Genomic DNA, 11,567 nt, shown 5'->3' with positions numbered 1-11,567 from the left:
ACCTTAAACCTGAAACAAGATTTGTTTATTCTGTGTTGGGGGTGGGGGTGCAGTTGGGAAATACTGAAAAACCACCCTGCCAGGTCAGTAACCCTGGCCACTGAGGCTGGACTAAGGATTGGAAGGCACACCTCTGTACCTGAGGCGGTCCCCAAACAGAACCTCCTCCATTCACAGCATCTGCCAGCTGGAGGCTCTACCCTGTCCCCACCATCTTCCTTCACCCCGAGTTACCACTTGGGCCCTAGGGGCTGGGTATCATGGGGACTCCAAATGATCAGGCAGTGTTGCAGGCCATCTTCAACCCCGATACCCCCTTTGGAGATATCGTTGGATTGGACCTGGAAGAAGCAGAGGAGGGAAATGAAGGTGAGCCTTTGACATTGGTGTCTACCCCTCCATAGGCTGCCTGGCAGGCCCCTGAGATTTCCTACAGGACATGGTGAGGCCGGAACCCTCGTTCTACCCTTGCAGGTTATTTCAGGGACTGGAGTCTGAGAGGTCCTCTGAATTTCAAAGTGTGGTTCAGGTGTTGGCAGGGGTGGATCTCCCAAGAGTTTCTCTCTGTCATTCAGTCCCATACCTCTAAGCCTACCACTAAAATCTTCCATGACCCAAGCTTATCTGCTGGCTTAAGTCAACCCCTGAAATATTTGACATTTTGAACATCACACCCACCGTCTCCACAGCAAGGATGGGAGGCAAACAGGGTGGGATGGTGGCTCGGTTGGCCCATCCTGACAGCAGGCAGAGCTTCGTTTGTTACACATTGTTATAAACTAGACATGGAGGCTAGCTCTTCCAGGGGAACAGCATGGCCCATTGCCTAATAATGAAGATGTTTGGGGCTTTGTTTCTGCAGGAGGTAAGCCTTAGCCTTACTGAAGCTTTAGAGTGAGAAACTGAAAAACATCTAGAGTCATTTTCATGACCTGGGATGGGTTTGGTGGCCTTTGTATCCGAGTGTGTAAAGCAAAATGAGAAGAAGCCAAAAAGCTGAAGAACCCGGTTCAGATCTAAGCTTTACACCCTGGGCCTGTGGTCTAGAGTGAGTCACCACTGAACAAGTTGTTGAGCTTCTCTTAGCCAAGGAGAACCACCCAGTGCCTCTTTCTCGGGTCTCTTAGCAATGTTAGAGCCCGGTTTTACTGACCTCAGCTACTATCTCTGACTGCACCCACACCTGGTCAGCTCGTTTGGGGGTCAGAATGCCAAAGCCCAAGGCGACTTTCCGTTTTCTTCCCTACCATACACATGCCTGTTTTTCCCCTGGTGCAGATGGAGTTTTCCCTCAAGCACAGTTGGAGCCCTCTAAGGCCCTGGAGTTGCAGGGAGTGAGGGCAGCAGAAGCTGGAGACCTCCACACAGCACTGGAGAAGTTTGGCCAAGCCATTAACCTGCTACCTGACAGAGCCTCTGCCTACAACAACCGAGCCCAAGCCCGGCGGCTCCAGGGGGATGTAGCAGGTGAGGGGAAGACACCAGAGATCCTCCACAGAAAGGACCCCTCCCATGAAGAGCAGAGATGAGTTGGTTGTGGGTGGAGAGCAGAGAAACAGACACTAAACTCCCTGACATCTATGTTCTTACCTATAAAATCCAAGACAGTATGGGTCCTACTAGCTTCATGAGACTATATGAGAATCAAGAGGCTGCATTCTGCTCATAGACTTAATAAGAGCCTTCTAGGCAGCAGTAGGCTTTAAGTGCAGGGCATGAGGATAAAACGTTTGTATAGCAGTTACTGGGAACTAGGCATTATGCACACAACTAGGTTGTCGTAACAATCCTTATGACCCCCCACCCCACCCCAGAGGGTATGTATTGTCATTTCATCATAGAGACGAAGAAAAGGAAGAAGGCAGAGGTTGAGTAGCTTCCTCGTCATCCTCCAGCCAAGAAGTGGCTGAGCTAGAATAGGAACCCAGGTGGCAGGGCTTAACAACCATGAGACTACTCTCCAGGGGGCTCATCATTAGGTAACAGCAGGCAAATCTGAGAGAAAGTGGCTCAGGACTAGGAGTTGGAGGCCAGGCCATAGGTAAGACTAGCTGGTGGGGTGTTCCTAGAACCTACACTGGAGAATTTGGACCCCATCCTAATGACAGGAGGCTTGTCTGCCATAGGTTGTTGTTGACAACCTACAGATGGCAAGCCTGGAGATGCAGAGGTAACTCCACTTGTAGAGGCTTGGATTCCTGCAGACTAGCTGTGAAGAGGGAAACGGAGCTGGTCCCAGAGCTGCTCAGTCTGCACTCCCAACCTGGACCTCTGAGGGAAACTCAGCCTTTCTCCACGATGGTGCTGAGCAATGCAAGGGCCCTGGCAGCCTCTTTAGGAAACTGGAGAATATGAATAGAGACAGGGTCCAAAGAAAGCAGCCCATGGACCTAACAGAAACCCTAAGCTGGGTGCCTGAGGTTCCGGCATGAGTTCTGAAACTCAATCCAAGTACATTCCTCTGAGAATCACAAAAATAAAACAGTACAGTCAGCTCTGGCTCCACGACCTTCTTCCAATGAAATTAGATACAGAGTAATGAAGACCGTGGAGATAATGAAGGAGAAAAATGGGGAACGTGCCGCTTTCATAGTCTGCATTGGAAAAGAGGAGACTGACTATAGCAGGAAACAGTTCTGTTAGCTAATGAGATTTCTTGAACTCTAGGGTTCAAAGTGGGCCACCAAACACACAGTAGGTGCTAGGCTCCACTTGTGTGAACTACAACTATTTGATAATTGATGGATTCACTAACACAATGGCCAAATCCTCTAGAAAACATTCACGTTTGGGTGCATTAATGTTAGAACATACCAGGAACAAGGCCAGGGAGAGCCTTGGACTTTGATCTCAGCTCTGCCCGTGGGCGGCCCACAAGCCAGTTGTAGCAACCCTTCATCTCGGGTTAGAAATAATCCCTCGTGGTTCAAAAATCTGCTGCACGAAGGAGGGGATGGGCTGCTCCGCAGGTGGGCGGGGGGATCGGTTGCCCACACCGGGCTGACCTGCGCCGCCCTCTCCCCGTCGGCCTGCAGGCGCCCTGGAGGACTTGGAGCGCGCGGTGACATTGAGCGGCGGCCGGGGTCGCGCCGCCCGCCAGAGCTTCGTGCAGCGCGGGCTGCTGGCGAGATTTCAGGGCCGGGACGACGACGCCCGCAGGGACTTCGAGAAGGCTGCGCGACTGGGCAGCCCGTTCGCACGGCGCCAGCTAGTGCTGCTCAACCCGTACGCCGCGCTGTGCAACCGCATGCTGGCCGACATGATGGGGCAGCTGCGCGCGCCCAGCAACGGGCGCTGAACGTGGCCGGCCGAATGATGGAGGGGGGACCCTGACCCAACCAGGACCCAATAAAACTTCCGGGACTCTCTTGACTGCGTCTGCTCTGTGTCCGCCTGCTTACTAACCAGTCTCATAGTGGAGGCCGTGGCGGGGGTAGGTAGGAGGCGGGACAGGGCGGGGCTGGAACGGCCACCTGCCCTTGCTCGGGCAGCGATTGGTCCTGCCTGGCGCGGGCCCCGCCCTTGCAGCGGACTGCGGAGCTCAGCCTTCTTGAGCAATTGCTGGGGCTCACTCTGGGAGGGAGCCAGGTGAGCTGCCCCAAAGCAGGATGCTCCAGAGACCCTCGGATCCGCGACGCTCTCTTGCTAGGCCCAAGTCCACCTGAGCAGCCGAGATTGGAAAAGTGGTGCATGGCGAGATATGGGAGGGAGAGCCAAGGCCAGCGAGGAGTGAATCGGGTCAAGAGAAGGACGATCGTTTGGGGGGAAGGGGAAGGGCGCCTGCGCGTGTCTGTCTATCTGTCTGTCTGTGGTCATCTACTGTCAGCGCTGGCCTCTATGCCCGCACAGAGACGAAGTGTTGCCATAGGGTCTCTTCCTTTGGGTCTTGCTGATTGTGTCTATTTGTGCCCGTGTCTTGGCCACTGTGGGCCAGTCTACATCAGTGCATGCATGGTAAATTATTGCAGGAATTGTTAGGCCTACATGGCTGGTACTCTTCTCTCAGCAGCCTGGAGGCCGGTCCCTGATCACCATGGAATTGCCTCTAAGCCAAGCTACCCTCCGGCACACACTGCTGCTCCTTCCTGCCCTCTTAAGTTCAGGTACACCCCAGTTCATCCTTTGGCCAGACCCTGCTTGCTTGTATCTCCTCTCAAGATACCCACTCCAGTCTCCAGGGCTGGGTTCCCCTATCCCTACTTCCCTACCATAAGTCTATGCAGATCCTGGTCAGAGAAACCAGCTGCCCTGTCTCTTGGCCTGCTGCCTCTCTGTAACTGGACCTCACTGTGGTCTCTCCAAGTGCCTCCCAGCGGCTGCCTGCTGTGTTCCAGGTCAAGGGGAGCTGGCACCTCAAATTGATGGTCAGACCTGGGCTGAGAGAGCGCTTAGGGAGAATGAGCACCATGCCTTCACCTGTCGGGTTGCAGGAGGTTCTGCCACTCCCCGATTAGCCTGGTACCTGGATGGACAGCTACAGGAGGCCACCACCTCCCGACTGCTGAATGTGGGCGGGGATGCCTTCTCTGGAGGAACCAGCACTTTCACTGTTACTGCACAGCGCTCCCAACATGAGCTTAACTGCTCCCTGCAGGACCCAGGGAGTGGCCGGCCAGCCAATGCCTCTGTCATCCTCAATGTGCAATGTAAGTATTCCTGAGACAGTCTTACTACATTGCCTAGGCTGGACTCAAACTTGCCAATCCCCTGCCTCGGCCTCCAGAGTGCTGAGATTACTCATACGCATGACACATTTAGCTTTAACAGGACATTCATAAACACGATATGAGGGAATTTCTATTTTCATCCCTATTTTACAAATGAGAAATTGAGGCACAAGTTAAGTAGCTGCCCAACATTTTGAGATTTAATTGCCCAACAATTAAGGAGTAGGTTCAGGATGCAAATCTAGACCTTTGTCTGGCTCTCTAGTCTTTTTATTTTTATACTTTGAGACTTTTTCCAGGGGTAACTTTGAGCTTCTGATCGTCTTGCTTCTGCCTCCCCAGTGCAGAGACCATAGGGTTATGTGGTATGAGGACCGAACCCAGGACCTTTCTCATGATTGGCAAGCACTCTACCAACTGAGCTATATTCCCAGCCCAGGTTTTTAAATTTTAGACAGTCTTACTATTTATCCAAGAGCAGCCCCAAACTGGAAATCCCCCTGTCTCTGCTTCCACTGAGCTACATCCCCAGTAGTTTTCTATTCTTTTTTCTTATTCTGGTTTTTCAAGACAGGGTTTCTCTATATAAAAGTCCTGACTGTCCTGGAAATTTTGTGGACCTAGAAGCTTTGTAGATCTTGAACTCACAGAGATCCTCCTGCCTGTGCCTCCTGAGCAGCACTGGAATTAAAAATGTGTACCATTGCCGGGTGTGGGGGCGCACGCCTTTAATCCCAGCACTCTGGAGGCAGAGGCAGGTGGATTTCTGAGTTCGAGGCCAGCCTGGTCTACAAAGTGAGATCCAGGACAGCCAGGGCTACACAGAGAAACCCTGTCTCGAAAAATCAAAAACAAAACAAAACAAATAAAGTGTACCATCACTGCCTGGCAAAACCTTGTATATAGATATAGATATATAGATTAATGTAGGAGTGCTCTGTCTGCATGTACATCTGCATGCCAGAAGAGGACATCAGATCTCATCACGGGTGGTTGTGAGCCACCATATGGTTGCTGGGAATTGAACTCAGTACCTTCGCAGTCAGTGCTCTTTACCCTCTGAGCCATCTCTCCAGCCTGGCTGTCTACTCTTAATCACTGTGAATTGATGCTGTACCAGGAGACCCTGCTACCTGTTCCTTAATGTTTTTTTCTGAGAGAGGCTCAGACCCTTTCTCCCATCCATATTTGGGAAGAAAGGGCCAGAGTAGAGGGTTGTAATGAAAGCAGATTATTCTCTGCTCTACTCTAGTCAAACCAGAGATTGCCCAGGTTGGAGCCAAATACCAGGAAGCTCAGGGCCCAGGCCTTCTGGTTGTCCTGTTTGCCCTAGTACGGGCCAACCCACCTGCTAATGTCACCTGGATTGACCAGGATGGGCCAGTGACTGTCAATGCCTCTGACTTCCTGGTGCTGGATGCTCAGAACTATCCCTGGCTCACCAACCACACTGTGCAGCTGCAGCTCCGGAGCTTGGCACACAACCTCTCGGTGGTGGCCACCAATGACGTGGGTGTCACCAGCGCTTCTCTTCCAGCTCCAGGTGAGCAACTAACATGGCAGACCCTCAGGTGGGTGCAGGGGTCCTGGAATGGAAAGGAAAGACTGGTGGCCCTGGGGGTAGATCCTGTGAATGAGCTATCCCCAGCCACCATGGGCAAGGAGAGAGTAGTTGGACATGTGGCATGTCAGGGTCAGGCTACTGCTCATGTGGAAACTAACAAGAGAACAATCTGCAGGGCTCCTGGCCACACGGATAGAAGTGCCACTGCTGGGCATCGTTGTGGCTGGAGGACTTGCCTTGGGCACTCTAGTGGGGTTCAGTACCTTGGTGGCCTGCCTGGTCTGCAGGAAAGAGAAGAAAACAAAAGGTAGGGCCAGAGGCAGTGGAGGTCAAGGGTGGAGAAGAGTATCAGTGAAGTTGGAGGGTGAGCGGCAGAGGTGCAGGCAGAGGTGGGTAGGGAGAGGCCATGGGCGAGACTGCATGCCTCGCAGGAAGCAGGGACGGGCGCTGGAAAGCGATCTCTGGTCCCAGGGCCAGGACTGGGTATTTGATAGACTCTTAGCTCAGTGGTCTTGAGTCTGAAAGGGCAGGGGGCAGAGCCCAGGATGGGAGGTCACACTGACTCTGTGACATGGTTTCTTTGTCCTCAGGCCCCTCCCGGCGTCCTTCTCTGATATCTAGGTAATGTTTCCTGGGGCTGGGCAGATGGGCCGAACTAAAGTACAAATCACTGAATTTTAAAGTAAAGGACAGTTGGCAACCTGGGATTTCTAGGAGGTCTGGCTTGAGCCTCAAAGCAGACTACCTACCTGCTAGTACCAGGGTCTATCTTAGCTTTTGTCTATCCTGTAGTGACTCCAATAACCTGAAACTGAATAATGTGCGCCTGCCACGGGAGAACATGTCCCTCCCATCCAACCTTCAGCTCAATGACCTCACTCCAGATCTCAGAGGTACCCAGACCAGTTCTCTGCCTGTGCTTAATGCTCAGAACTTTTAAGAAAGAGATACCCTGGTTCTTAGGAGGAGACAAATCCCACTAGACAAAACCCTGTCCTGGGCACCACTCCATTTGTCACCCACAGGGAAAGCAACAGAGCGGCCAATGGCTCAGCATAGCAGCCGTCCAGAGCTTCTAGAAGCCGAGCCTGGTGGCCTCCTCACCAGCCGAGGTAATGAGCAGAGATCTCCTGTTCTCCCCCACCTCCTCTTCCCATTCCCTGTGCTTGTTATACCCAAGGCCCCTGAGTGCTGCCAACAGAAGAGACTTCCCCAAGCTCCAGAGAACCAGGGTTCCTAATCTCCTGGCATCTCTGACCCACAGGTTTCATCCGTCTCCCGATGTTGGGCTACATCTACCGGGTGTCCAGTGTAAGCAGTGATGAGATTTGGCTCTGAGCTTGATGGTGAGGCATGAGGCCCAGGTGACCTGTGGACTCCCCCAGAGTGCCCACCCTGGTGTCTCCTTCAAGCTTTCCTCTGCCTGTCCCTGTTGTGACCATGAAGAAACCATGTCACTGCCATCTGGCCCGCCTGGCAAGGATACCCTGTGGGTCATGCATGTGTATTTCTTTGCACTCTAACCTGCAAGGCATGGGTACCCTTGGCAGACCCCTGGTCGGAACTAGCCCCTTGCACTCACTGAGTTTGGGGCCCTGCATGTGATAACCTGGTCCAGGCACACAGAACCCTGGCCAGGTGCGTTCAGGTGTCACCCAACATCTAAGAGATGGGCCTATTATATGTCCTACCCTAGTATCCTCTGCACCTTGTGCACATAGGCAGAGAAATGCCTATGTGGGGGACAGGAGGGTCCCTGCACAACTCAGATGTCCTTCCTATGCTATGCAGCTTTGTTCCCTCAGGGAAAACTTAGCCCCTGCTCTATGTATACAACCAAACTGCTCTTTGCTCAGGAACCAGCCCCTTGCCCAGGGGCCTGGCCAAGCACAAATAAGTCCCTTTTGCTGCATATCTTTCTACCCTTTTGTCCCCGCCTCCTCTTGGGTATCATCGGTCATACCCTAGAACTTCTTCACTGGGCATTAGACCCCCCATTGGCTGGGGCCTGCAGGTGCCAGCTTTTGGTGTTAGCACAAGATGAGCAAGAAGAGGTGACCGATGGGCTGGCTCCCAGGATGACATGTAGCTCTGCATCATTTTGTACAAGTGTCTGCATTTTAAGCACATTCCCCAGAAGAGAGGAAGGCCCAGGGCCTTCTTGGGTTCCCCATGTTTGGCCTTCCGCAATTCACTGTGAGTGTTCTGAGCACTGAGGATTGGTGGTTTCCCTCTCCGCATGTCTCTCCCACCATGCAGCCTTATTCTCCACCAAACCTGGCTGCCCCATCCTATTCTTTAGGGGATGGTCACAGTGGTATATAATCCAACAGTGCCAGAAGCTTTAGGGGGGGACAGAGAAAGCAGGAGCCCACTGAGCTCCAAAGAGCTCATACTTTTTAAAAAGCAACCTGAAAATGACTGGCGAACATCAGAGTGCGGAGTCTATTTTCCCTTCTTCATATCTTGTTTTGTAATTTTTCTCATGTTACTGGTTAGGTCAGTGCTACACACACAGTAAACTCCTTTGACCAAAGACAGAAGTGTTTGTTCATTTCTTCAAACTTTACTTGTGTTTGTTTTTTGAGACTCATGTAGTCTAGGCTAGCCATGAATTCAGCACTGGACAGAGACAATGTGATCTTATCTTCCTGCAGTCACTTCCTGCTGGGATTATAGCCATGTACTACCACCCTGTGTTTCCACGTATGCTTTCAATGAACCCCACGTCCTCTGCAGGGCCTGCTGTGTGCCACACAAGTGCTTTGCCAGTGCATAAACACTAGCCTTTCCTCCTCCTCTTTCTTTTCTTTTTTTTTTTTCTTTTTTTGACATTTTAAGCAGATTTATTCACAAAGTAGCAAGAGGATAATGCCCTGTACAAAATACAACAGATTCAAACAGGAAAAAAAAAAGTTTTATGGACCCCTTCATGAATTTCCACATCACATTATCCTTGTGTAAGGACCATGTCAGTCTTCTCTGTATTAAATGTTTTCGATCACACAGCAGGGACCTGAGTACCCGCCAGGAGCAGCAGTTCAGTATCTGTTAGTCTAATGTGGATTAGTAGTGACCATAAGAGCGGTAGCTACAGCGGTCTGTTCCCTGGAGCCCTGACGGAGCGATCACTGCACACTTCCACTCCCCATAAGGCAAACTCTAACGCTAATGGTGAGAAAGCAGAGAGCCTGGCCTAGTGTCAGAATGAGGCAGCAACACAGCCTCAAGCCTGACGTGGTCACAGCTGGTTTGAGTTTATAAGACTCATGAACAGTCTGTGTGTGTTGATCAGGCTGACAGTGGAGCCTTCCCCGCAATCCATTGTGACACCACTTTCTCCCTGTCAGTACACAGCTCCGTTACCCATTCAGTTGCTTAAGCCTAAAATATCTCAGTGTCATCCTTGGTTCTCTTAGCGGGTCTATCACAGAGGAGGGAATACTGAAGGACCAAACACAGAGGCCTTGCTGGGTTCCCCCCACTCCCACCCCACAGCATCTTAGCAATCTTTGGGTCTTTGGATCACAGTCTTTGGGTCTGGTTTTATTTCTACTTATTTGTCCTGAAGTCAATCAAGCCTGTGCAATGAGGTCCCCATAAAAATTCCAAGGGCAGGGCTCAGAGCTTCCACATGGACAGAGGAAAATTAGGAAAATTCCTCATTCTTGTGCGGCTGGGTCCCGATTCCTGGTCTGCATTTTGTCTGTCATGGGAGGTGAGGAGGTGGGAGAGGAAGCAACAACTTTGCTCAAAGTCCCTGCAGTGGTAGGTGAGGCTCTGCAACCCTCCTCTGCCCTCAGCATCATCTGGCCACAGCCCCCTCCTAGATACTAACCTTTAAACTACCATGCTCCACTGTGTGTGTGCCCGTATGCGTGTGTGTGTGTGCGTGTTCATGCAAGTGCACGTGGCTTACAGAACACAAGTTTTGGTAGTTCTCTCCTTCCACCATGTGGGTCCCAGGGATTGAACTCAGGTGGCCAAGCTTTGTGACAAGCACCTTTACCTGCTGTGCCATCTTGTCAGTTCCTTCCCCATACTTTTGTCACCAAATTGTTGTTGTTAAAAGTCCTTGGTTAAAAAACATCCAGAATGGGGCTGGAGAGATGGCTCAGCAGTTCAGAGCACTGGCTGCTCTTCCAGAGGTCCTGAGTTCAATTCCCAGCAACCACATGGTGGCTCACAACCATCTGCAATGGGATCTGATGCTCTCTTCTGGTGTGTGTGAAGACAGCGACAAAAACCCAACAAAAGTCTAGAACGGTTTCATGTTTCCTGGCTGGGAACCAGTTGATACCACTCCAAATTGCTCCTGAATCTCTCCTCCACTTCCACCCCACTTAAGCAGCTCCTCCAAACACTGTCACAGCCGTGCTCCCCGGAGTCACACACTCTTGCCTGTGCCTCCCAACCACAGGCGTTCCCACAACCTGCTCCTCGGAGTTCTACATATTGCAGAACCCAGAGAAACACTTTTCTCAATTTTTCATGAAAGATGGTCAAAGAATGCAGGTGAAGGGGTGAACAGTGGGCATGGTGGCTCAGGCCTGTAATCCTAGTACCCAGAGGCAAAAGGTGATAATGAATTCGTGCTAGCCTGAGCTTCATAGTGAACTGTAGACCACTCTAGGCTGTACAGAGAACCAGTCTAAAATAAAGACGATTATTTTAAAATTCACAAAGATATGTAAGATGCATGCCACCTTTTGGGAACCTCCCTGCATCTGACTGTCTGAAAACTCTCCAAGGCCTGACCTTTTAAGTTTCCATGGAGACATCACACGAAGGAACAGCCGAAACCTGGACCACTATGCTGGCATGTGACTGGGCAAAAATGGTCTGATCTAATGCTGTGGCTTGGGTGGGATGCCAAGTGAGGTCTGGAAATTACTGTTTGCTTCCTTGCTGGTAAGGGGCAAGCGCCCATCTAAATGAGGGTCTTGGTCTATTATCCAAATAGGTCAACAAATTTAAGAATAAACTGGGTTTGCTGAATATGCCTATAGGCCTGGTACCTGGGAGGTAGAGGTGGAGGCAGGAAGATCAGGCCTTCAAGACCAGCCTGCACAGACAGTTCAAAGCCAAGCTGGGTTACAGGAGATGCTGTCTCACAACACAAACAAAAGTAAAATAAAAGAATGTAAGATTGTAGGAGCAGATGTCCATGATTGCCTTGGGGAAGATTCGGGGTTGTGGGCTGCTTGGGGAGAAAGGGAGGTGAAAGAAGGGCAGAAGGAAGCCGGGCGTGGTGGCGCACGCCTTTAATCCCAGCACTCGGGAGGCAGAGGCAGGCGGATTTCTGAGTTCAAGGCCAGCTTGGTCTACAAAGTGAG

General features: G+C 51.4%; 2 protein-coding genes across 9 annotated transcripts; both read left to right on the top strand.

Moving 5' to 3' along the window:
- Ttc36 (tetratricopeptide repeat domain 36) lies at window positions 1-3,372 on the top strand. Its single transcript, XM_021172431.2, has 3 exons — window positions 1-369; window positions 1,279-1,467; window positions 3,036-3,372. The coding sequence occupies exons 1-3, from the start codon at window positions 261-263 to the stop codon at window positions 3,296-3,298; spliced, it is 561 nt and encodes a 186-aa protein (XP_021028090.1). The 5' UTR covers window positions 1-260; the 3' UTR covers window positions 3,299-3,372.
- A 78-nt stretch (window positions 3,373-3,450) lies between these two features.
- Tmem25 (transmembrane protein 25) lies at window positions 3,451-8,769 on the top strand. Of its 8 annotated transcripts, none has more exons than XM_029481726.1 (9): window positions 3,451-3,588; window positions 4,010-4,103; window positions 4,335-4,646; window positions 5,920-6,210; window positions 6,407-6,538; window positions 6,822-6,852; window positions 7,024-7,124; window positions 7,257-7,343; window positions 7,496-8,769. In XM_029481726.1, the coding sequence occupies exons 2-9, from the start codon at window positions 4,034-4,036 to the stop codon at window positions 7,567-7,569; spliced, it is 1,098 nt and encodes a 365-aa protein (XP_029337586.1). In that variant the 5' UTR covers window positions 3,451-3,588; window positions 4,010-4,033; the 3' UTR covers window positions 7,570-8,769. The 8 variants fall into 8 exon arrangements, with proteins under 8 accessions (XP_029337586.1, XP_021027644.1, XP_029337588.1 ...); XM_021171985.2 differs by having other exon boundaries at window positions 4,007-4,103; window positions 7,496-8,767; XM_029481728.1 differs by having other exon boundaries at window positions 3,451-3,683; window positions 7,496-8,767.
- The last annotated feature ends 2,798 nt before the right edge of the window (window positions 8,770-11,567 follow it).

This window comes from Mus caroli, chromosome 9 (assembly GCF_900094665.2).
Source record: "Mus caroli chromosome 9, CAROLI_EIJ_v1.1, whole genome shotgun sequence".
Lineage (NCBI taxonomy): Eukaryota > Metazoa > Chordata > Mammalia > Rodentia > Muridae > Mus > Mus caroli.
The sequence above is the reverse complement of the archived record's forward strand: the minus strand, read 5'-3'. Positions and strand labels throughout refer to the sequence as shown.